This window comes from Scyliorhinus torazame, chromosome 6, assembly GCF_047496885.1.
Source record: "Scyliorhinus torazame isolate Kashiwa2021f chromosome 6, sScyTor2.1, whole genome shotgun sequence".
NCBI lineage: Eukaryota > Metazoa > Chordata > Chondrichthyes > Carcharhiniformes > Scyliorhinidae > Scyliorhinus > Scyliorhinus torazame.
Window position 1 is genome coordinate 114,076,439 of NC_092712.1, and position 25,252 is coordinate 114,101,690.

At 49.6% G+C, this 25,252-nt stretch overlaps 1 protein-coding gene across 1 annotated transcript in view; it reads left to right on the forward strand.

The window, feature by feature from the left end:
• LOC140425850 (uncharacterized) overlaps nt 1–25,049 on the forward strand; it is a 166,283-nt gene extending 141,234 nt beyond the window's left edge. The window contains exon 6 of the mRNA XM_072510236.1: nt 24,731–25,049. Coding sequence (XP_072366337.1) covers nt 24,731–24,911 — 181 coding nt within the window. The 3' untranslated portion in view covers nt 24,912–25,049. The remainder of the gene's footprint in view (nt 1–24,730) is intronic.
• Nucleotides 25,050–25,252: the final 203 nt, after the last annotated feature.

Below are 25,252 nucleotides of genomic sequence, written 5' to 3' on the forward strand. Positions count from 1 at the left end.
GGGAGAATAGAAAAGCAATAGTTGTAGGAGATTCAATGGTTAGGGGAATAGATAGGAGATTCTGTGGTCGCGAGTGAGACTCCCGGAAGGTATGTTGCCTCCCGGGTGCCAGGGCCAGGGATGTCTCGGATCGTGTCTTCAGGATCCTTAAGGGGGAGGTGAGCAGCCAGAAGTTGTGGTGCACATTGGTACCAACGACATAGGTAGGAAAAGGGGTGTGGAGGTAATAAATGAGTTTAGGGAGTTAGGCTGGAAGTTAGAAGCCAGGACAGACAGAGTTGTCATCTCTGGTTTGTTGGCGGTGCCACGTGATAGCGAGGCTAGAACATAGAACATAGAACATAGAAAATACAGCACAGAACAGGCCCTTCGGCCCACGATGTTGTGCCGAAACTTTGTCCTAGATTAATCATAGATTATCAGTGAATTTACAGTGCAGAAGGTGGCCATTCGGCCCTTTGAGTCTGCACCGGCTCTTGGAAAGAGCACCATACCCTAAGTGATTATTCCTGGGCTGCCAATATCTCAATGGTGTCTAAGTGGATGGGAGAAGGGGAGGGAGCGGCGTGGAAGAGATTGGAAGAGCTAGGAATAGGGAGAGAGTGCAGTTGAACACGTGGCTGCAGGAATGGTGTAGGAGGGAGAGCTTCAGGTATTTGGATAATTGGAGCGCATTCTAGGGAAGGTGGGACCGGTACAAGCAGGACGAGTTTCATCTGAACCAGAGGGGCACCAATATCCTGGGAGGGAGGTTTTCTAGTACTCTTCGGGAGGGTTTAAACTAATTTGGCAGGGCAACGGGAACCGGATTTGTAGTCCAGCAACTAAGGTAGCCGATGTTCAGGACGTCAAAGTGTGTGGTGAGGCAGTGGGGAAGGGAACACTGACAAAGGAGAGTACTTGCAGGCACGGAGATGGGTTGAAGTGTGTATATTTCACGCAAGAAGCATCAGGACTAAGGTGGGTGAACTTAAGGCATGGATCGGTACTTGGGACTACGATGTGGTGGCCATCACGGAAAGGTGGATAGAAGAGGGGCAGAAATGGTTGTTGGAGGTCCCTGGTTATAGATGTTTCAATAAGATTAGGGAGGGTGGTAAAAGAGGTGGGGGGGGGTGGCATTGTTAATTTGAGATAGTATAACAGCTGCAGAAAGGCAGTTCGAGGAGTATCAGCCTACTGAGGTAGTATGGGTTGAAGTCAGAAATAGGAAAGGAGCAGTCACCTTGTTAGGAGTTTTCTATAGGCCCCCCAATAGTAGCAGAGATGTGGAGGAACAGATTGGGAAACAGATTTTGGAAAGGTGCAGAAGTCACAGGGTAGTAGTAATGGGTGACTTTAACTTCCCAAACATTGAGTGGAAACTCTTTAGACCAAATAGTTTGGATGGGGTGGTGTTTGTGCAGAGTGTCCAGGAAGCTTTTTTAAAAAAAATATAATTTATTCAAATTTTTTGGCCAAACATAACAATACAAAGTTTTTCTTTTTTTTTAATTAAATATTTTATTGAAAATTTTTGGTCAACCAACACAGTACATTGTGCATCCTTTACACAATATTATAACAACACAAATAACAATGACTTATTTTATAAACAAAAAATGAATAAATAATAAATAACAAAAATGAAAACTAGCCCTAATTGGCAACTGCCTTATCACAAGTAACACTCTCCAAAAATATAATTTAACAGTCCAATATATAATTATCTGTAGCAACGACCTATACATACTATACAGTATATATTAACAACCCTGAGAGTCCTTCTGGTTCCTCCTCCCCCAGCCCCCCCCACCCCTCCCCCCCCCCCCCCCCCCCCCCCCCCCCCCCCCCGGATCCTGGGCTGCTGCTGCTGCCTTCTTTTTCCCATTCCGTCTATCTTTCTGCGAGGTATTCGAAGGTGAACCCTTGAGCCGACCCCCTTAGGACGAACTTAATCCGCTCTAGCTTTATAAACCCCGCCATGTCATTTATCCAGGTCTCCACCCCCGGGGGCTTGGCTTCTTTCCACATTAGCAATATCCTGCGCCGGGCTACTAGGGACGCAAAGGCCAAAACATCGGCCTCTCTCGCCTCCTGCACTCCCGGCTCTTGTGCAACCCCAAATATAGCCAACCCCCAGCTTGGTTCGACCCGGACTCCTACTACTTTTGAAAGCACCTTTGTCACCCCCATCCAAAACCTCTGTAGTGCCGGGCATGACCAAAACATATGGGTATGATTCGCTGGGCTTCTCGAGCACCTCGCACACCTATCCTCCACCCCAAAAAATTTACTGAGCCGTGCTCCAGTCATATGTGCCCTGTGTAATACCTTAAACTGAATCAGGCTTAGCCTGGCACACGAGGACGACGAGTTTACCCTGCTTAGGGCATCTGCCCACAGCCCCTCCTCGATCTCCTCCCCCAGCTCTTCTTCCCATTTCCCTTTCAGCTCATCTACCATAGTCTCCCCTTCGTCCCTCATTTCCCTATATATATCTGACACCTTACCATCCCCCACCCATGTCTTTGAGATCACTCTGTCCTGCACCTCTTGTGTCGGGAGCTGCGGGAATTCCCTCACCTGTTGCCTCGCAAAAGCCCTCAGTTGCACATACCTGAATGCATTCCCTTGGGGCAACCCATATTTCTCGGTCAGCGCTCCCAGACTCGCGAACTTCCCATCCACAAACAGATCTTTCAGTTGCGTTATTCCTGCTCTTTGCCACATTCCATATCCCCCATCCATTCCCCCCGGGGCAAACCGATGGTTGTTTCTTATCGGGGACCCCCCCAAGGCTCCAGTCTTTCCCCTATGCCGTCTCCACTGTCCCCAAATCTTCAGTGTAGCCACCACCACCGGGCTTGTGGTGTAGTTCCTCGGTGAGAATGGCAATGGGGCTGTCACCATAGCCTGTAGGCTAGTCCCCCTACAGGACGCCCTCTCTAATCTCTTCCACGCCGCTCCCTCCTCCTCTCCCATCCACTTACTCACCATTGAAATATTAGCGGCCCAATAATACTCACTTAGGCTCGGTAGTGCCAGCCCCCCCCTATCCCTGCTACGCTGTAAGAATCCCTTCCTCACTCTCGGGGTCTTCCCGGCCCACACAAAACCCATGATGCTCTTTTCAATCCTTTTAAAAAAAGCCTTCGTGATCACCACCGGGAGGCACTGAAACACAAAGAGGAATCTCGGGAGGACCACCACCTTAACCGCCTGCACCCTCCCTGCCATTGACAGGGATACCATATCCCATCTCTTGAAATCCTCCTCCATCTGTTCCACCAACCGCGTTAAATTTAACCTATGCAATGTGCCCCAATTCTTAGCTATCTGGATCCCCAGGTAACGAAAGTCCCTTGTTACCTTCCTCAACGGTAGGTCCTCTATTTCTCTACTCTGCTCCCCTGGATGCACCACAAACAACTCACTTTTCCCCATGTTCAATTTATACCCTGAAAAATCCCCAAACTCCCCAAGTATCCGCATTATTTCTGGCATCCCCTCCGCCGGGTCCGCCACGTATAGTAGCAAATCGTCCGCATACAAAGATACCCGGTGCTCTTCTTAAGTACTCCCCTCCACTTCTTGGAACCCCTCAACGCTATCGCCAGGGGCTCAATCGCCAGTGCAAACAATAATGGGGACAGAGGGCATCCCTGCCTTGTCCCTCTATGGAGCTGAAAATATGCAGATCCCCGTCCATTCGTGACCACGCTCGCCACTGGGGCCCTATACAACAGCTGCACCCATCTAACATACCCCTCTCCAAAACCAAATCTCCTCAACACCTCCCACAAATAATCCCACTCCACTCTATCAAATGCTTTCTCGGCATCCATCGCCACTACTATCTCCGTTTCTCCCTCTGGTGGGGCCATCATCATTACCCCTAACAACCTCCGTATATTCGTGTTCAGCTGTCTCCCCTTCACAAACCCAGTTTGGTCCTCGTGGACCACCCCCGGGACACATTCCTCTATTCTCATTGCCATTACCTTGGCCAGGACCTTGGCATCTACATTTAGGAGGGAAATAGGTCTATAGGACCCGCATTGTAGCGGGTCCTTTTCCTTCTTTAAGAGAAGCGATATCGTTGCTTCAGACATAGTCGGGGGCAGTTGTCCCCTTTCCTTTGCCTCATTAAAGGTCCTCGTCAGTACCGGGGCGAGCAAGTCCACATATTTTCTATAGAATTCGACTGGGAATCCATCCGGTCCCGGGGCCTTTCCCGCCTGCATGCTCCTAATTCCTTTCACCACTTCTTCTACCTCGATCTGTGCTCCCAGTCCCACCCTTTCCTGCTCTTCCACCTTGGGAAATTCCAGCCGATCCAAGAAGCCCATCATTCTCTCCCTCCCATCCGGGGGTTGAGCTTCATATAATTTTTTATAAAATGTCTTGAACACTCCATTCACTCTCTCCGCTCCCCGCTCCATCTCTCCTTCCTCATCCCTCACTCCCCCTATTTCCCTCGCTGCTCCCCTTTTCCTCAATTGGTGTGCCAGCAACCTGCTCGCCTTCTCCCCATATTCGTACTGTACACCCTGTGCCTTCCTCCATTGTGCCTCTGCAGTGCCTGTAGTCAGCAAGTCAAATTCTACATGTAGCCTTTGCCTTTCCCTGTACAGTCCCTCCTCCGGTGCTTCCGCATATTGTCTGTCCACCCTCAAAAGTTCTTGCAGCAGCCGCTCCCGTTCCTTACTCTCCTGCTTCCCTTTATGTGCCCTTATTGATATCAGCTCCCCTCTAACCACGGCCTTCAACGCCTCCCAGACCACTCCCACCTGGACCTCCCCATTATCATTGAGTTCCAAGTACTTTTCAATGCACCCCCTCACCCTTAGACACACCCCCTCATCTGCCATTAGTCCCATGTCCATTCTCCAGGGTGGGCGCCCTCCTGTTTCCTCCCCTATCTCCAAGTCCACCCAGTGTGGAGCGTGATCCGAAACGGCTATAGCCGTATACTCCGTTCCCCTCACCTTCGGGATCAATGCCCTACCCAGCACAAAAAAGTCTATTCGCGAGTAGACTTTATGTACATAGGAGAAAAACGAGAACTCCTTACTCCTAGGTCTGCTAAATCTCCACGGGTCTACACCTCCCATCTGCTCCATAAAATCTTTAAGTACCTTGGCTGCTGCCGGCCTCCTTCCAGTCCTGGACTTCGACCTATCCAGCCCTGGTTCCAACACCGTATTAAAATCTCCCCCCATTATCAGCTTTCCCATCTCTAGGTCCGGAATGCGTCCTAGCATCCGCCTCATAAAATTGGCATCATCCCAGTTCGGGGCATATACGTTTACCAAAACCACCGTCTCCCCCTGTAGTTTGCCACTCACCATCACGTATCTGCCCCCGTTATCCGCCACTATAGTCTTTGCCTCGAACATTACCCGCTTCCCCACTAATATAGCCACCCCCCTGTTTTTCGCATCTAGCCCCGAATGGAACACCTGCCCCACCCATCCTTTGCGTAGCCTAACCTGGTCTCTCAGTTTCAGGTGCGTTTCCTGTAACATAACCACATCTGCGTTCAGTTTCTTAAGGTGTGCGAGTACCCGTGCCCTCTTTATCGGCCCGTTCAGCCCTCTCACGTTCCACGTGATCAGCCGAGTTGGGGGGCTTCCTACCCCCCCCCCTTGTCGATTAGCCATCACCTTTTTCCAGCTCCTCACCCGGTTCCCACGCAGCTGTATCTCCTCCAGGTGGTGCCCCCCCGCCCATCCTCTCCCATACCAGCTCCCCCCTCTCCCCAGCAGCAGCAACCCAGTAATTCCCCCCACCCACCCCCCCCCGCTAGATCCCCCGCTAGCGTAATTACTCCCCCCATGTTGCTCCCAGAAGTCAGCAAACTCTGGCTGACCTCGGCTTCCCCCCGTGACCTCGGCTCGCACCGTGCAACGCCCCCTCCTTCCTGCTTCTCTATTCCCGCCATGTTTATCATAGCGCGGGAACCAAGGCCGCGCTTCTCCCTTGGCCCCGCCCCCAATGGCCAACGCCCCATCTCCTCCACCTCCCCTCCTCCCCCCATCACCACCTGTGGGAGAGAGAAAAGTTACCACATCGCAGGATTAGTACATAAAACCCCTCTTTGCCCCCCACATTCGCCCCACCACTTTGTTCGAACGTTCTTTTTAATAACCCGCTCATTCCAGTTTTTCTTCCACAATAAAAGTCCACGCTTCATCCGCCGTCTCAAAGTAGTGGTGCCTCCCTCGATATGTGACCCACAGTCTTGCCGGTTGCAGCATTCCAAATTTTATCTTCTTTTTATGAAGCACCGCCTTGGCCCGATTAAAGCTCGACCTCCTTCTCGCCACCTCCGCATTCCAGTCTTGATAAACGCGGATCACCGCGTTCTCCCATTTACTGCTCCGAGTTTTCTTCGCCCATCTAAGGACCATTTCTCTATCCTTAAAACGGAGGAATCTCACCACTATGGCTCTGGGAATTTCTCCTGCTCTCGGTCCTCGCGCCATCACTCGGTATGCTCCCTCCACCTCCAACGGACCCGCCGGGGCCTCCGCTCCCATTAACGAGTGCAGCATCGTGCTCACATATGCCCCGACGTCCGCTCCCTCCACACCTTCAGGAAGACCAAGAATCCTCAGGTTGTTCCTCCTTGCGTTGTTTTCCAGTGCCTCCAACCTTTCCACACATCGTTTCTGATGTGCCTCCTGCGTCTCCGTCTTCACCACCAGGCCCTGTATATCGTCCTCATTCTCGGCTGCCTTTGCCTTCACGACCCGAAGCTCCCGCTCCTGGGTCTTTTGTTCCTCCTTTAGCCCTTCGATCGCCTGTAGTATCGGGGCCAACAGCTCTTTCTTCATTTCCTTTTTGATCTCTTCCACACAGCATTTCAAGAACTCTTGTTGTTCAGGGCCCCATGTTAAACTGCCACCTTCCGACGCCATCTTGGTTTTTGCTTGCCTTCCTTGCCGCTGTTCTAAAGGATCCACTGCAATCTGGCCACTCTCTCCTCCTTTTTCCATCCGTATCCAGGGGGGATTCCCTTCTGGTTTACCGCACAGTGTTTTTAGCCGTCAAAATTGCCTTTGGGGCTCCTATCAAGAGCCCAAAAGTCCGTTTCACAGGGAGCTGCCGAAACGTGCGACTCAGCTGGTCATCGCCGCACCCGGAAGTCAAGTTTTTCTTTTTTAACAACAATAAAGCAATATAAGTAACAGTGGCCAGTTTTTAACAAATAAATAAATAATATATAAACAAAAAACTAAATGGCAACTGCCTTATCAAAAATAGTTACTCTCCAAAAGTACAATTAAACAGTCCAATATACATTACCTAATACAAATACCTATACATATACAGTGACATCCCTGAGAGCCCGCCCGTATCAAGCCTGGCACACGAGGACGACGAGTTTACCCTACGTAGGGCATCAGCCCACAGCCCCTCCTCAATCTCTTCCCCCAGCTCTTCCCATTTCCCTTTCAGCTCATCTATCATGATCTCCCCCTCGTCCCTCATTTCCCTGTATATATCCGACACCCTACCATCCCCCATCCATGTCTCTGAGATCACTCTATCCTGCACCTCCTGCGTCGGGAGCTGCGGGAATTCCCTCACCTGTTGCCTCACAAAAGCCCTCAGTTGCATATACCGAAATGCATTCCCTTGGGGTAACCCATATTTTTCCGTCAGCGCTCCCATACTCGCAAACGTCCCATCTACGAACAGATCTCTCAGTTGTACTACCCCAGCTCTTTGCCATGCTCCAAATCCCCCATCCATTCTCCCCGGAACAAACCTATGGTTATTTCTTATCGGGGACCGCACCGAGGCTCCCGTCTTTCCCCTATGCCGTCTCCACTGCCCCCAAATTTTTAGTGTTGCCACCACCACTGGGCTTGTGGTGTATTTCTTCGGGGAGAACGGCAACGGTGCCGTCACCATTGCTTGTAGGCTGGTCCCCTTGCAGGACGCCATCTCCAATCTCTTCCACGCCGCTCCCTCCCCTTCTCCCATCCACTTAGCCACCATTGAGATATTGGCGGCCCAGTAATAATCACTTAGGCTCGGCATTGCCAGCCCCCCCCATCCCTACTATGCTGCAAGAACCCCCTCCTCACTCTTGGGGTCTTCCCGGCCCACACAAAACTCATAACACCTTTCTCAATTCTCTTGAAAAAAGCCTTCGTGACCATCACCGGGAGGCACTGAAACACAAAGAGGAATCTCGGGAGGACTACCATTTTAACCGCCTGCACCCTACCTGCCAGTGACAGGGACACCATGTCCCATCTCTTGAAATCCTCCTCCATCTGTTCCACCAATCGCGTTAAATTAAGCCGGTGTAAGGTTCCCCAATTCCTGGCTATCTGAATCCCTAAGTACCGGAAATCTCTTGTTACCTTCCTCAGCGGTAAATCATCTATTCCCCTGCTCTGCTCCCCCGGATGCACCACAAACAACTCACTTTTCCCCATGTTCGATTTGTACCCCGAAAAATCCCCAAACTCCCTAAGTATCCGCATTATCTCTGGCATCCCCTCCACCGGGTCCGCAACATACAACAACAAATCATCTGCATACAAAGATACCCGGTGTTCTTCTCCTCCCCAAAGCATTCCCTTCCACTTCCTGGAACCCCTCAGTGCTATGGCCAAGGGCTCAATCGACAATGCAAACAGTAATGGAGACAGGGGACACCCCTGCCTCGTCTCTCTGTGAAGACGGAAGTAATCAGACCTCTGTCTATTTGTGACCACACTCGCCACCGGGGCCCTATACAGCAGCTGTACTCATCCGATATACCCTTCTCCAAAGCCAAATCTCCTCAGCACCTCCCACAGATAATCCCACTCCACTCTGTCAAATGCTTTCTTGGCATCCATCGCCACCACTATCTCCGCCTCCCCCTCTGGCGGGGGCATCATCATTACCCCTAGCAACCTCCGTATGTTCGTGTTCAGCTGTCTCCCCTTCACGAACCCGGTTTGGTCCTCATGGACCACCCCCGGGACACAGTCCTCTATCCTCGTCGCCATCACCTTGGCCAGAATCTTAGCATCTACGTTTAAAAGGGAAATGGGCCTGTAGGACCCGCATTGCAGCGGGTCTTTTTCCTTCTTTAAAAGGAGCGATATCGTTGCCTCTGACATAGTCGGGGGCAGCTGCCCCCTTTCCCTAGCCTCATTAAAGGTTCTAGTCAAAAGCGGGGCCAGCAAGTCCATATACTTCCGATAAAATTCCACCGGGGATCCGTCTGGTCCCGGGGCCTTCCCCGCCTGCATGCTCCCAATCCCTTTCACTACCTCCTCCATCTCAATCTGTGCTCCCAGTCCCGTCCTCTCCTGCCCCTCCACCTTAGGGAATTCCAGCTGATCCAAGAAGCACATCATTCTCTCCTTCCCTTCCGGGGGCTGAGCTTTATATAACCTTTCATAGAATGCTTTGAACACCCCATTCACTCTCTCCACTCCCCGTTCCATCTCTCCCTCCTCATCTCTCACCCCCCCTATCTCCCTCGCTGCTCCCCTCTTCCTCAGTTGGTGAGCCAGTAACCGGCTCGCCTTCTCTCCACATTCGTACTGTACACCCTGTGCCCTCCTCCATTGTGCCTCTGCATTACCCGTGGTCAACAGGTCAAATTCTACGTGTAGCCTATGTCTTTCCCTGTACAGTCCCTCCTCCGGTGCCTCCGCATATTGCCTGTCCACCCTCAAAGGTTCTTTCAGCAATCGCTCCCTTTCCTTACCCTCCTGCTTTCCTTTATGTGCCCTGATGGATATCAGTTCCCCTCTAACCACTGCCTTCAACCCCTCCCAGACCAATCCCACCTGAACCCCCCCATTGTCATTAAGCTCCAAGTACCTTTCAATACACCCCCTCACCCTTAAACATACCCCCTCATCCGCCAATAATCCCATATCCATTCTCCAGAGTGGGTGCTGTTCTTTTTCCTCTCCTACCTCCAGGTCCACCCAATGTGGAGCGTGGTCCGAGATAGCTATGGCCGTATATTCCGTCCCTGTCACCTTCGGGAACAGTGCCCTTCCCAAAACAAAAAGGGTCTATCCGTGAGTATACTATGTGGACACAGGAGAAAAACGCGAACTCCTTACTCCTCGGCCTGCTAAATCTCCAGGGGTCTACTCCTCCCATCTGCTCCATGAAGTCCTTGAGCACCCTGGCTGCTGCCGGCCTCCTCCCGGTCCTGGACCTTGATCTGTCCAGCCCTGGGTCCAGCACTGTATTAAAGTCTCCCCCCATTACCAACTTTCCCGCCTCCAGGTCCGGGATACGTCCCAACATACGCCTCATAAAATTTGCATCATCCCAGTTCGGGGCATATACGTTCACTAGAACCACCGCCTCCCCTTGCAATCTGCCACTCACCATCACGTATCTACCCCCACTATCCGCCACTATGGTCTTTGCCTCAAACAGTACCCGTTTCCCCACTAAAATAGCCACCCCCCTGTTCTTCGCATCTAAACCCGAATGAAACACCTGCCCCACCCATCCTTTACGTAGTCTGACCTGGTCTGTCAGTTTGAAATGCGTCTCCTGCAACATAACTACATCTGCCTTTAATTTCTTTAGGTGTGCGAGTACCCGTGCCCTTTTAATCCGTTCAGCCCTCTCACGTTCCACGTGATCAGCCGGGTTGGGGGGCTCTTTACCCCCCCCCCCCTTGTCGACTAGCCATCCCCTTTTTTACCCCAGCTCCTCACCCGGTTCCCACGTACCCGTATATCCCCCTGACGGCGCCCTCCCGCCTCGACCACCCCACCCCGTACCAGCTCCCCCTTCTCCCCAGCAGCAGCAACCCAGTTAACCGCCCCCCCCCTCCCTCCGCTATATCCCTTTCTAGCGTATTTGCACCCCCCATGTTGCTCCCAGAAGTCAGCAAACTCTGGCTGACCTCGGCTTCCCCTCTTGACCTCGGCCCCCACTGTGTGAGGCCCCCTCCTTCCTGCGTCCCTGTTCCCGCCATAATTACCATAGCGCGGGAACAAAGCCCGCGTTTCTCACTTGGCCCCGCCCCTAATGACCGGCGCCCACAGTTCCTCATCCTCCCTCCCCCCCTCCCCCACAACATGGGGAAGAGAGAAAAGTTACAGGGTCGCAAGATTAACAACTTGAAAAATCATCCCCTCCCCCTTTTTCCCCCCATCACCCCACATAATCACCCCACCACTTTGTCCCAAACGTTCTTTTTCTTGCCCGCCTATTCCAGCTTCTTGTCCACAATAAATGTCCACGCCTCTTCTGCCGTCTCAAAGTAGTGGTGCTTCCCTTGGTGTGTGACCCACAATCTTGCCGGCTGCAACATTCCGAATTTGACCTTCCTTTTGTGAAGCACCGCCTTAGCCTGATTAAAACTTGCCCTCCTTCTCGCCACCTCCGCACTCCAATCTTGGTATACGCGGATCACCGCGTTCTCCCACCTACAGCTCCGAGTTTTCTTCGCCCATCTGAGGACCATCTCTCTGTCATTATAGCGGAGAAACCTCACCACTATGGCTCGAGGTATTTCTCCAGCCCTCGGTCTTCGCGCCATAACTCGATAAGCTCCCTCCACCTCCAAAGGGCCCGTCGGGGCCTCCGATCCCATTAACGAGTGAAGCATCGTGCTCACATATGCCCCGACGTCCGCCCCTTCTGCGCCTTCGGGAAGACCTAGAATCCTTAAATTCTTCCTCCTCGAATTATTCTCCAGCACCTCCAGCCTTTCCACACACCTTTTGTGTTGTGTCTCGTGCATCTCTGTCTTCACCACCAGGCCCTGTATTTCATCTTCATTTTCAGCGGCCTTTGCCTTCACGACCCGAAGCTCCTGCTCCTGGGTCTTTTACTCCTCCTTTGCCCTTCAATCGCCTGTAATATCAGGGCCAGCAGCTCCTTCTTCATCTCCTTTTTCAGTTCTTCCACACAGCGCCGCAGGAACTCTTGTTGGTCCGGGCCCCATACCAAACGGCCACCTTCCGACGCCATCTTGCTTTGAGCTTGCCTTCCTTGCCGCTGCTCTAGAGGATCCTCCGCAATCCGGCCGCTTTCCTCTCCTTTTTCCATCCGTGTCCAGGGGGGATTCCCTTCTGGTTTACCGCACAGTGTTTTAGCCGTTAAAATTGCCGCTGGGGCTCCTATTAAGAGCTCAAAAGTCCGTTCCACCGAGAGCTGCCGAAACGTGCGACTTAGCTGGTCATCGCCGCACCCGGAAGTCCCAGGAAGCTTTTCTAACACAGGATGTAAATTGTCCGACCAGAGGAGGGGCAATATTGGATTTAGTACTTGGTAATGAACCAGGGCAAGTGATAGATTTGTTAGTGGGGGAGCATTTTGGAGATAGTGACCAGAATTCTGTGACTTTCACTTTAGTAATGGAGAGGGATAGGTACGTGCAACAGGGCAAGGTTTACAATTGGGGGAAGGGTAAATACGATGTTGTCAGACAAGAATTGAAGTGCATAAGTTGGGAACATAGGCTGTCAGGGAAGGACACAAGTGAAATGTGGAACTTGTTCAAGGAACAGGTACTACGTGTCCTTGATATGTATGTCCCTGTCAGGCATAGAAGAGATGGTCGAGTGCGGGAACCATGGTTGACAAGAGAGGTTGAATGTCTTGTTAAGAGGAAAAAGGAGACTTATGTAAGGCTGAGGAAACAAGGTTCAGACAGGGCGTTGGAGGGATACAAGATAGCCAGGAGGGAACTGAAGAAAGGGATTAGGAGAGCTAAGAGAGGGCATGAACAATCTTTGGCGGGTAGGATCAAGGAAAACCCCAAGGCCTTTTACACATATGTGAGAAATATGAGAATGACTAGAGCGAGGGTAGGTCCGATCAAGGACAGTAGCAGGAGATTGTGTATTGAGTCTGAAGAGATAGGAGAGGTCTTGAACGAGTACTTTTCTTCTGTATTTACAAATGAGAGGGGCCATATTGTTGGACAGGACAGTGCGAAACAGACTGGTAAGCTCGAGGAAATACTTGTTAGGAAGGAAGATGTGTTGCATTTTGAAAAACATGAGGACAGACAAGTCCCCCGGGCCTGACGGGATATATCTAAGGATTCTATGGGAAGCAAGAGATGAAATTGCAGAGCCGTTGGCAATGATCTTTTCGCCCTCACTGTCAACAGGGGTGGTACCAGGGGATTGGAGAGTGGCGAATGTCGTGCCCCTGTTCAAAAAAGGGAATAGGGATAACCCTGGGAATTACAGGCCAGTTAGTCTTACTTCGGTGGTAGGCAAAGTCATGGAAAGGGTACTGAAGGATAGGATTTCTGAGCATCTGGAAAGACACTGCTTGATTAGGGATAGTCAGCACGGATTTGTGAGGGGTAGGTCTTGCCTTATAAGTCTTATTGAATTCGTTGAGGAGGTGAGCAAGCATGTGGATGAAGGTAAAGCAGTGGATGTAGTGTACATGGATTTTAGTAAGGCATTTGATAAGATTCCCCATGGTAGGCTTCTGCAGAACGTAAGGAGGCATGGGATAGTGGGAAATTTGGCCAGTTGGATAACGAACTGGCTAACTGATAGAAGTCAGAGAGTGGTGGTGGATGGCAAATATTCAGCCTGGATCCCAGTTACCAGTGGCGTACCGCAAGGATCAGTTCTGGGTCCTCTGCTGTTTGTGATTTTCATTAATGACTTGGGTGAGGAAGTTGAAGGGTGGGTCAGTAAATTTGCAGACGATACGAAGATTGGTGGAGTTGTGGATAATGAGGAGGGCTGTTGTCGGCTGCAAAGAGACATAGATAGGATGCAGAGCTGGGCTGAGAAGTGGCAGATGGAGTTTAACCCTGAAAAGTGTGAGGTTGTCCATTTTGGAAGGACAAATATGAATGCGGAATACAGGGTTAACGGTAGAGTTCTCGGCAATGTGGAGGAGCAGAGAAATCTTGGGGTCTATGTTCATACATCTTTGAAAGTTGCCACTCAAGTGGATAGAGCTGTGAAGAAGGCCTATGGTGTGCTAGCGTTCATTAACAGAGGGATTGAATTTAAGAGCCTTGAGGTGATGATACAAAACTTTGGTAAGGCCACATTTGGATTACTGTGTACAGTTCTGGTCGCCTCATTTTAGGAAGGATGTGGAAGCTTTGGAAAAGGTGCAAAGGAGATTTACCAGGATGTTGCCTGGAATGGAGAGTAGGTCTTACGAGGAAAGGCTGAGGGTGCTAGGTCTTTTCTCATTAGAACGGAGAAGGATGAGGGGCGACTTGATAGAGGTTTATAAGATGATCAGGGGAATAGATAGAGTAGACAGTTAGAGAAAGGGGACAGAAATTTAAGGTGAATGGTGGAAGATATAGGGGGGATGTCAGAGGTAGGTTCTTTACCCAGAGAGTAGTGGGGGCATGGAATGCACTGCCTGTGGAAGTAGTTGAGTCGGAAACATTAGGGACCTTCAAGCAGCTATTGGATAGGTACATGGATTACGGTAAAATGTTATAGTGTAGATTTATTTGTTCTTAAGGGCAGCACAGTAGCATTGTGGATAGCACAATTGCTTCACAGCTCCAGGGTCCCAGGTTCGATTCCGGCTTGGGTCACTGTCTGTGCGGAGTCTGCACATCCTCCCCGTGTCTGCGTGGGTTTCCTCCGGGTGCTCCGCTTTCCTCCCACAGTCCAAAGATGTGCAGGTTAGGTGGATTGGCCATGATAAATTGCCCTTAGTGTCCAAAATTGCCCTTAGTGTTGGGTGGAGGTGTTGACATTGGGTAGGGTGCTCTTTCCAAGAGCCGATGCAGACTCAATGGGCCAAATGGCCTCCTTCTGCACTGTAAATGCAATGATAATCTATGATTAATCTAGGACAAAGGTTCGGCACAACATCGTGGGCCGAAGGGCCTGTTCTGTGCTGTATTTTCTATGTTCTATTTCAAGGGGACATAAATTTAAGGTGAATGGTGGAAGATATAGGGGGATGTCAGAGGTAGGTCCTTTACCCAGAGAGTAGTGGGGGCATGGATTGGATTGGATTTGTTTATTGTCACGTGTACCGAGGTACAGTGAAAAGTATTTTTCTGCGAGCAGCTCAACAGATCATTAAGTACATGAGAAGAAAAGGGAATAAAAGAAAATACATAATCGGGCAACACAACATATACAATGTAACTACATAAGCACTGGCATCGGATGAAGCATACAGGGTGTAGTGTTAATGAAATCAGTCCATAAGATGGTCATTTAGGAGTCTGGTGACAGTGGGGAAGAAGCTGTTTTTGAGTCTGTTCCTGCGTGTTCTCAGACTTCTGTTTCTCCTGCCCGATGGAAGAAGTTGGAAGAGTGAGTGAGCCGGGTGGGAGGGATCTTTGATTATACTGCCCGCTTTCCCCAGGCAGCGGGACGTGTAGATGGAGTCAATGGATGGGAGGCAGGTTCGTGTGATGGACTGGGCTGTGTTCACGACTCTCTGAAGTTTCTTGCGGTCCTGGGCCGAGCAGTTGCCATACCAGGCTGTGATGCAGCCTGATAGGATGTTTTCTATGGTGCATCTGTAAAAGTTGGTAAGAGTCAATGTGGGCATGCCGAATTTCCTTAGTCTCCTGAGGAAGTATAGGCGCTGTTGTGCTTTTTTGGTGGTAGCGTCGACGTGGGTGGACCAGGACAGATTTTTGGAGATGTGCACCCCTAGGAATTTGAAACTGCTAACCATCTCCACCTCGGCCCCGTTGATGCTGACAGGGGTGTGTACAGTACTTTGCTTCCTGAAGTCAATTACCAGCTCTTTAGTTTTGCTGGCATTGAGGGAGAGATTGTTGTCGCTACACCACTCCACGAGGTTCTCTATCTCCCTCCTGCATTCGGACTCATCGTTATTCGAGATCCGGCCCACTATGGTCGTATCGTCAGCAAACCTGTAGATGGAGTTGGAACCAAGTTTTGCCACGCAGTCGTGTGTGTACAGGGAGTAGAGTAGGGGGCTAAGTACGCAGCCTTGTGGGGTGCCGGTGTTGAGGACTATTGTGGAGGAGGTGTTGTTGTTCATTCTTACTGATTGTGGTCTGTTGGTCAGAAAATCGAGGATCCACAGTGCACGAATGCACTGCCTGTGTAAGTAGTTGAGTTGGAAACTCTAGGGACCTTCAAGCGGCTATTGGATAGGTACATCGATTACGGTAGAATGCTCGGGTGTAGATTAATTTGTTCTTAATCTAGGACAAAAGTTCGGCACAATATCATGGGCCATAGGGCCTGTTCTGTGCTGTATTTTCTATGTTCTGTGTTCTCTTCACCTGGTCACAGCTCTTGGTTTCTTCCAGCTCTAACCACCAAAGCTTCCAACCGGTGTTCATTAAGAGGGTTACTGTAGATTTCTTCCTCTAGCTCCAAACTAGGCAAATCTTCCAGCCTCTATCCCTCTCAAACCCGAATGAATAATTTATACCTCAAAAAGCTAACGACCCTCTTTCCAGACTCCCAGGTTCCATCAAGGAATACCCTTATTTTACAAAGGTGTTTCCAGCTTCTTTGCTCGAGGAACTACATGAATATTCCAAATTCCTTATTGAGTTAACTGTAGACCTCCTGTCCTTACTCAAAGATGGGTCATCCATTAAAAAAAAAAAGTTTTCTACCTTTTAACTCTAACATAATTAAATAATGATGTGGAGATGTCGGCGTTGGACTGGGGTGAGCACAGTACGAAGTCTTACAACACCAGGTTAAAGTCCAACAGGTTTGTTTCGATGTCACTAGCTTTCGGAGCGCTGCTCCTTCCTCAGGTGAATGAAGAGGTATGTTCCAGAAACACATATATAGACAAATTGAAAGATGCCAAACAATGCTTGGAATGCGACCATTAGCAGGTGATTAAATCTTTACAGCTCCAGAGATGGGGTAACCCAGGTTAAAGACGTGTGAATTGTATCAAGCCAGGACAGTTGGTAGGATTTCGCAGGCCAGATGGTGGGGGATGAATGTAATGCGACATGAATCCCAGGTCCCGGTTGAGGCCGCACTCATGTGTGCGGAACTTGGCTATAAGTGTCTGCTCGGCGATTCTGCGTTGTCGCGCGTCCTGAAGGCCGCCTTGGGGAACGCTTACCGGAGATCAGAGGCTGAATGCCCTTGACTGCTGAAGTGTTCCCCGACTGGAAGCGAACAGTCCTGCCTGGTGATTGTTGCGCGATGTCCGTTCATTCGTTGTCGCAGCGTCTGCATGGTCTCGCCAATGTACCACGCTTCGGGACATCCTTTCCTGCAGCGTATGAGGTAGACAACGTTGGCCGAGTCGCACGAGTATGTATCGCGTACCTGGTGGGTGATGTTCTCACGTGTAATAATGGTATCCATGTCGATGATCTGGCACGTCTTGCAGAGATTGCCATGGCAGGGTTAGACCATAAGACCATAAGACATAGGGGTGGAAATAAGGCCATTCAGCCCATCGAGTCCACTGCACCATTCAATCATGGCTGATTTCAACTCCATTTACCCGCTCTCTCTCCATCACCCTTAATTCCTTGAGAAATCAAGAATTTATCAACTTCTGTCTTAAAGACACTCAACGTCCCGGCCTCCGCTGCCCTCTGTGGCAATGAATTCCACAGACCCACCACCCTCTGGCTGAAGAAATTTCTCCTCATCTCTGGTCTAAAGTGACTCCCTTTTATTCTAAGGCTGTGCCCCCGGGTCCTAGTCTCCCCTGCTAATGGAAACAACTTCCCTACATCCACCCTATCTAAGCCATTCATTATCTTGTAAGTTTCTATTAGATCTCCCCATAACCTCCTAAACTCCAATGAATATAATCCCAGGATCCTCAGACGTTCATCGTATGTTAGGCCTACCATTCCTGGGATCATCCGTGTGAATCTCCGCTGGACCCGCTCCAGTGCCAGTATGTCCTTCCTGAGGTGTGGGGCCCAAAATTGCTCACAGTATTCTAAATGGGGCCTAACTAATGCTTTATAAAGCTTCAGAAGTACATCCCTGCTTTTATATTCCAAGCCTCGTGAGATGAATGACAACATTGCATTTGCTTTCTTAATTACGGACTCAACCTGCAAGTTTACCTTTAGAGAATCCTGGACTAGGACTCCCAAGTCCCTTTGCACTTCAGCATTATGAATTTTGTCACCGTTTAGAAAATAGTCCATGCCTCTATTCTTTTTTCCAAAGTGCAAGACCTCGCACTTGCCCACGTTGAATTTCATCAGCCATTTCTTGGACCACTCTCCTAAACTGTCTAAATCTTTCTGCAGCCTCCCCACCTCCTCCATACTACCTGCCCCTCCACCTATCTTTGTATCATCGGCAAACTTAGCCAGAATGCCCCCAGTCCCGTCATCTAGATCATTAATATATAAAGAGAACAGCTGAGGCCCCAACACTGAACCCTGCGGGACACCACTCGTCACCGGTTGCCATTCCGAAAATGAACCTTTTATCCCAACTCTCTGCCTTCTGCCTGACAGCCAATCGTCAATCCATGTCAGTACCTTGCCTCGAATACCATGGGCCCTTATTTGACTCAGCAGCCTCCCGTGAGGCACCTTATCAAAGGCCTTTTGGAAGTCAAGATAGATAACATCCATTGGCTCTCCTTGGTCTAACCTATTTGTTATCTCTTCAAAGAACTCTAACAGGTTTGTCAGGCACGACCTCCCCTTACCAAATCCATGCTGACTTGTCCTAATCCGACCCTGCACTTCCAAGAATTTAGAAATCTCATCCTTAACAATGGATTCTAGAATCTTGCCAACAACCGAGGTTAGGCTAATTGGCCAATAATTTTCCATCTTTTTCCTTGTTCCCTTCTTGAACAGGGGGGTTACAACAGCGATTTTCCAATCCTCTGGGACTTTCCCTGACTCCAGTGACTTTTGAAAGATCATAACTAACGCCTCCACTATTTCTTCAGCTATCTCCTTTAGAACTCTAGGATGTAGCCCATCTGGGCCCGGGGATTTATCAATTTTTAGACCTCTTAGTTTCTCTAGCACTTTCTCCTTTGTGATGGCTACCATATTCAACTCTGCCCCCTGACTCTCCGGAATTGTTGGGATATTACTCATGTCTTTTACTGTGAAGTCTGACGCAAAGTACTTATTCAGTTCCTCAGCTATTTCCTTGTCTCCCATCACAAAATTACCAGCATCATTTTGGAGTGGCCCAATATCAACTTTTGCCTCCCGTTTGTTTTTAATGTATTTAAAGAACCTTTTACTATCATCCCTAATGTTACTGGCCAGCCTACCTTCAAATTTGATCCTCTCTTTCCTTATTTCTCTCTTTGTTATCCTCTGTTTGTTTTTGTAGTCTTCCCAATCTTCTGCCTTCCCACTACTCTTTGCCACATTATAGGCTTTCTCTTTTGCTTTGATGCATTCCCTAACTTCCTTTGTCAGCCATGGCTGCCTAATACCTCCTCTGATAACCTTTCTTTTCTTTGGGATGAACCTCTGTACTGTGTCCTCAATTACTCCCAGAAACTCCTGCCATTGCTGTTCTACTGTATTTCCCACTAGGCTCTGCTCCCAGTTGATTTTCGTCAGTTCCTCCCTCATGCCCCTGTCCTTACCTCTATTTAACTGTAACACCTTTACATCTGATTCTACCTTCTTTCTTTCAAATTGGAGATTGAATTCTACCATATTATGATCACTGCCTCCTAAGTGCTCCCTTACTTTAAGATCTTTAATCAAGTCTGGCTCATTACATAACACTAAGTCCAGAATGGCCTGTTCCCTCGTGGGCTCCATCACAAGCTGTTCCAAAAAGCCCTCCTGTAAACATTCAATGAATTCCCTTTCCTTGGATCCACTGGCAGCATTATTTACCCAGTCCACCTGCATATTGAAGTCCCCCATGATCACTGTGACCTTGCCTTTCTGACATGCACTTTCTATTTCATGGTGCATTTTGTGCCCCCGATCCTGACCACTGTTAGGAGGCCTGTACATAACTCCCAATATGGTTTTTTTGCCTTTGTGGTTCCTCAACTCTACCCACACAGACTCCACATCATCTGACCCTATGTCGTTTAGTGCTATTGATTTAATTTCATTCCTAATTAACAAGGAAACCCCGCCCCCCTCTGCCCACCTCTCTGTCTTTTCGATAGATTGTGAATCCCTGGATGTTTAAATGCCAGTCCTGAACCCCCTGCAACCATGTCTCTGTGATGCCTACCACATCATACCTGGTCACTGTTCTGAAGACTGGGTAGTTTGCTTCAAACATTGGTTTGTTTGAGGTTGCGCGGTTGTTTGAAGGCAAGTAGTGGGGGTGTGGGGTTGACCTTGGCAAGATGTTCATCGTCATCAATGACGTGTTGAAGGCTGTGAAGAAGATGACGTAGTTTCTCCGCTCCGGGGAAGTACTGGACGACGAAGGGTATTCTGTCGGTTGTCTCCCATGTTTGTCTTCTGAGGAGGTCGGTGCGGGTTTTCGCTGTGGCGCGTTGGAACTGTCGATTGATGAGTCGAGTGCCATATCCCGTTCGTACGAGGGCATCTTTCAACGTCTGTAGATGTCTGTTACGCTCCTCCTCGTCTGAGCAGATCCTATGTATACGGAACGCTTGTCCACAGGGGATGGCTTCTTTAATGTGTTTAGGGTGGAAGCTGGAGAAGTGGAGCATCGTGAGGTTATCCGTGGGTTTGCGGTAAAGCGAAGTGCTGAGGTGACCCTCCGGAAGGCCGCTGCCTTAGACTCGACATATATGCTCAAGCCATCAGGAGTCGCGCCAATGCCAGTTTCATCTGTCGCATTCACCCAAGCACAACACAATGCCATCCGCGCTCTCAAGACCAACCGCAGCATCGTCATCAAACCAGCAGACAAAGGAGGGGCCACTGTCATACTGAACAGAACGGACTACTGCAAAGAAGTATACCAACAACTGAACAACCAAGAACACTACAGACAGTTACCCGCAGATCCGACCAAGGAACACATCCGCCAACTTAACAGACTGATCAAGACCTTGGATCCAGACCTTCAGAGCACCCTACGTGCTCTCATCCCACGTACTCCCCGCATTGGAGATCTCTACTGCCTCCCGAAAATACATAAGGCCAACACACCAGGCCGCCCTATCGTTTCAGGCAATGGCACCTTGTGTGAGAACCTCTCTGGCTACATCGAAGGCATCTTGAAACCCATCGTACAAGGTACGCCCAGCTTCTGTCGCGACACAACGGACTTCCTACAGAAACTCAGCACCCATGGACCAGTTGAACCAGGAACATTCCTCGTCACAATGGACGTCTCGGCACTCTACACCAGCATCCCCCGGCATTGCTGCAACAGCCTCAGTACTCAACACCGACAACTGCCAATCTCCAGACGCAATTCTGCAACTCATCTGCTTCATTCTGGATCACAACATCTTCACCTTCGACAACAAGTTCTTCATCCAGACGCACGGAACAGCGATGGGGACCAAATTCGCACCCCAATACGCCAACATCTTCATGCACAAGTTTGAACAGGACCTACTCACCGCACAGGACCTTCAACCGACGTTATACACCAGATACATCGATGACATTTTTTTCCTTTGGACCCACGGCGAAGAATCACTGAAACGACTACATGATGACATTAATAAGTTCCATCCAACCATCAGACTCACCATGGACTACTCTCCAAAATCAGTTGCATTATTGGACACACTCGTCTCCATCAAGGACGGTCACCTCAGCACTTCGCTTTACTGCAAACCCACGGATAACCTCACGATGCTCCACTTCTCCAGCTTGCACCCTAAACACATTAAAGAAGCCATCCCCTATGGACAAGCGCTCCGTATACACAGGATCTGCTCAGACGAGGAGGAGCGTAACAGACATCTACAGACATTGAAAGATGCCCTCGTACGAATGGGATATGGCACTCGACTCATCAATCGACAGTTCCAACGCGCCACAGCGAAAACCCGCACCGACCTCCTCAGAAGACAAACATGGGACACAACCGACAGAATACCCTTCGTCGTCCAGTACTTCCCCGGAGCAGAGAAACTACGTCATCTTCTTCACAGCCTTCAACATCTCATTGATGACGATGAACATCTTGCCAAGGTCATCCCCACACCCCCATTACTTGCCTTCAAACAACTGCGCAACCTCAAACAAACCATTGTTTGCAGCAAACTACCCAGTCTTCAGAACAGTGACAACGACACCACACAACCCTGCCATGGCAATCTCTGCAAGACGTACCAGATCATCGACATGGATACCACTATTACACGTGAGAACACCACCCACCAGGTACGCGGTACATACTCGTGCGACTCGGCCAACGTTGTCTACCTCATACGCTGCAGGAAAGGATGTCCCGAAGCGTGGTCCATTGGCGAGACCATGCAGACGCTGCGACAACGAATGAACGGACATCGCGCGACAATCACCAGGCAGGAATGTTCCCTTCCAGTCGGGGAACACTTCAGCAGTCAAGGGCATTCAGCCTCTGATCTCTGGGTAAGCGTTCTCCAAGGCGGCCTTCAGGACGCGCGACAACGCAGAATCGCCGAGCAGACACTTATAGCCAAGTTCCGCACACATGAGTGCGGCCTCAACCAGGACCTGGGATTCATGTCGCATTACATTCATCCCCCACCATCTGGCCTGCGAAATCCTACCAACTGTCCTGGCTTGGTACAATTCACACCTCTTTAACCTGGGGTTACCCCATCTCTGGATCTGTAAAGATTTAATCACCTGCTAATGCTCGCATTCCTAGCATTGTTTGGCATCTTTGAATTTGTCTATATATGTGTTTCTGGAACATACCTCTTCATTCACCTGAGGAAGGAGCAGCTCTCCGAAAGCTAGTGACATCGAAACAAACCTGTTGGACCTTAACCTGGTGTTGTAAGACTTTGTATTATTAAATAAAAACAGATTACATTTTGAAACTGTAATTGCCTCAGTTCTGTTTGAATTGCACCTTCTTCAGGTATATTCATCAGTTTCTCAATCAGATGTTTCCATTTACCTTACATATAACACTTTAATTTCTAAAACAAAACTTACACCTCTGAAACACATGGGGCAGGATTCACCGCAATCGGCGAATTGGCCCGATACCGGCGCCAAGAATGGCGCGAACAACTCCGGCGTCGAGCCAACCGGAAGTTGCGGAATTCTCCGCACTTCCGGGGGCTAGGCCGGCGCCGGAGGATTTGCCGCCATGCCAGCCGGCGCCAAAGGGACTGCACGAGTTTGCGCATGCGCAGAACCGCCGCCATGGTTTAGCGCTGGCAGACCGGCTGGCGTATTCTGGCACATGCACAGGGGGGGTGTCTTCTCCGCGCCAGCCATGGCGGCGCCCTACAGGAGCCGGCGCGGAAGGAAGGAGTGCCCCCACGGCACAGGCCCGCCCGCAGATCGGTGGGCCCCGATCGCGGGCCAGGCCACCGTGGCCCCCCCCTGGGGTCGGATCCCCCCCCCGCGCCCCCCCCCCCCCCCCCGAGGACCGCATCAGTCGGCCTACCAGCCAGGTCCCCTCATGTGGGACCATGTCCAATCCACGCCAGTGGGACTGGCCAGAAACCAACGGCTGGTCAGCCCATCGGGGCCCGGAGAATTGCCGGGTGGGGCCGCTGCCAACGGCTCCCGACCGGCGTGGTGTGATCCCCGCCCCCACTCGAAAACCGGCGCCAGAGAATAAGGCAGCCGGCGTCGGTGCGTGATTCGCGCTGCCCCCCGGGGATTCTCCAACCCGGCGGGGGGTCGGAGAATCCCGCCCAAGATACTTGCAACACAAGTGTCAAAGTTATGACAAAAAACTGGAGAAACCTGAACTTTTGAGCATATAAAGGAACATTTGAGAGGTGATCATAAAAAGGTTATGAGATGTTTAGGAGGAAGAAAAATGTAAACCTAAAATATTACTTCTGATTAACGAATGACAGTAGGATAAGAGGTATAGATTCAAACTGACGAAAATGTAAGTTTGAAATTGAAATGTGATTTCAATTATAAAAAAAGGAGTCAACATATGGGATAAACTTGATACAAAAACCCTGGAATCTTTTAATAATCAACTAGATGTTGAATTGAAATACATTAGGGTCTTTCTGGGTCAGAGCTGACAGATCTTCTTTATCTATATCTACCTATGATACCTTAGTTTATTTTCCAGCACCTTTCAGGGGCCATTTTAAATATACTAAAGATGGAGACCAGGAAGAAGGTCACTCCTAACCTATTACCTGTATCACATTTTGAGGTGAAGAGGAACTCTTGTAAACAGTAACTCATTGATGAACAAAATAATATTGACTAATTTATTGATAAAAGAAAAATCTTCTGTTGTTAATAAGTTGTTTTAGGGGTGGCGAAGTGGTTAGCACTGCTGCCTCATGTCGTTGAGGAGCCGAGTTCGATCCCAGCCACCAGGTCACTGTTTGCACATTCTGCCCGTGTCTGCATCGGTCCCACCCCGAGAACCCAAAAAGATGTGCACGTAAGGTGGATTGGCCACACTAAGAAAACATTTTTTTTTCTTTTTTTATAAATTTAGAATGCCCAATACAATTTTTTCCAATTAAGGGGCAATTTAGTGTGGCCAATCCACCTACCCTTCACGCCTTTGGGTTGTGGGGGCGAAACCCGTGGAGATGTGCAAACTCCACACGGACAGTGACCCAGAGTCGGGATCAACCCTGGGACCTCGGCGCCGTGAGACAGCAGTGCTAACCACTGCACCACCGTGCTGCCCCTCAGCCACACTAAAATTACCCCTTAATTGGATACTTTAAATTTGCTTTCAGAAAGTTAATAAGTTGTTTTCCTTTTACTTAGGGTAGAATTAGAAGAGAAGATAACAACAGCTCTCACCTGGTGGCAACATAACCGTGCAGCCACACTAGAACCTGCTGAGCAGACAGAAGAGTTAATTCGGACACTGGATAAAGCTGACTTGTATACATTAACTTCTAAAATCAAAGCCTTAAGAACTTACATACAAGCTATCAAATTCTAAATTTGTTCCACACTTATGCTGGTTCTGTTATAACATTAGGAAAAATGTTTTTGTCCAGATGTCAAAAGGCCTCAGTAAAAAGGTGATTAAATTTGTTGTTCTACCCAGCACATCTTCCTAATCGCATTTGTATTATGTTATGCCAGTAAAATCTGTAGGAATATGTATTAAAAAAATTTAAAAATCTGATGATTTGTTGCGCGATTCTCCAGAAAGATTTGTAAGTGTGGTAGTGAGCAGGATCTGCCGCGGGCTTCCTAGCGCTCGGCAAGGTGAGGCCGAGATCACTATTCAATGCTAATTGGTACACTTAACGAGGGTCCACGGGCTTCTTGCCATAA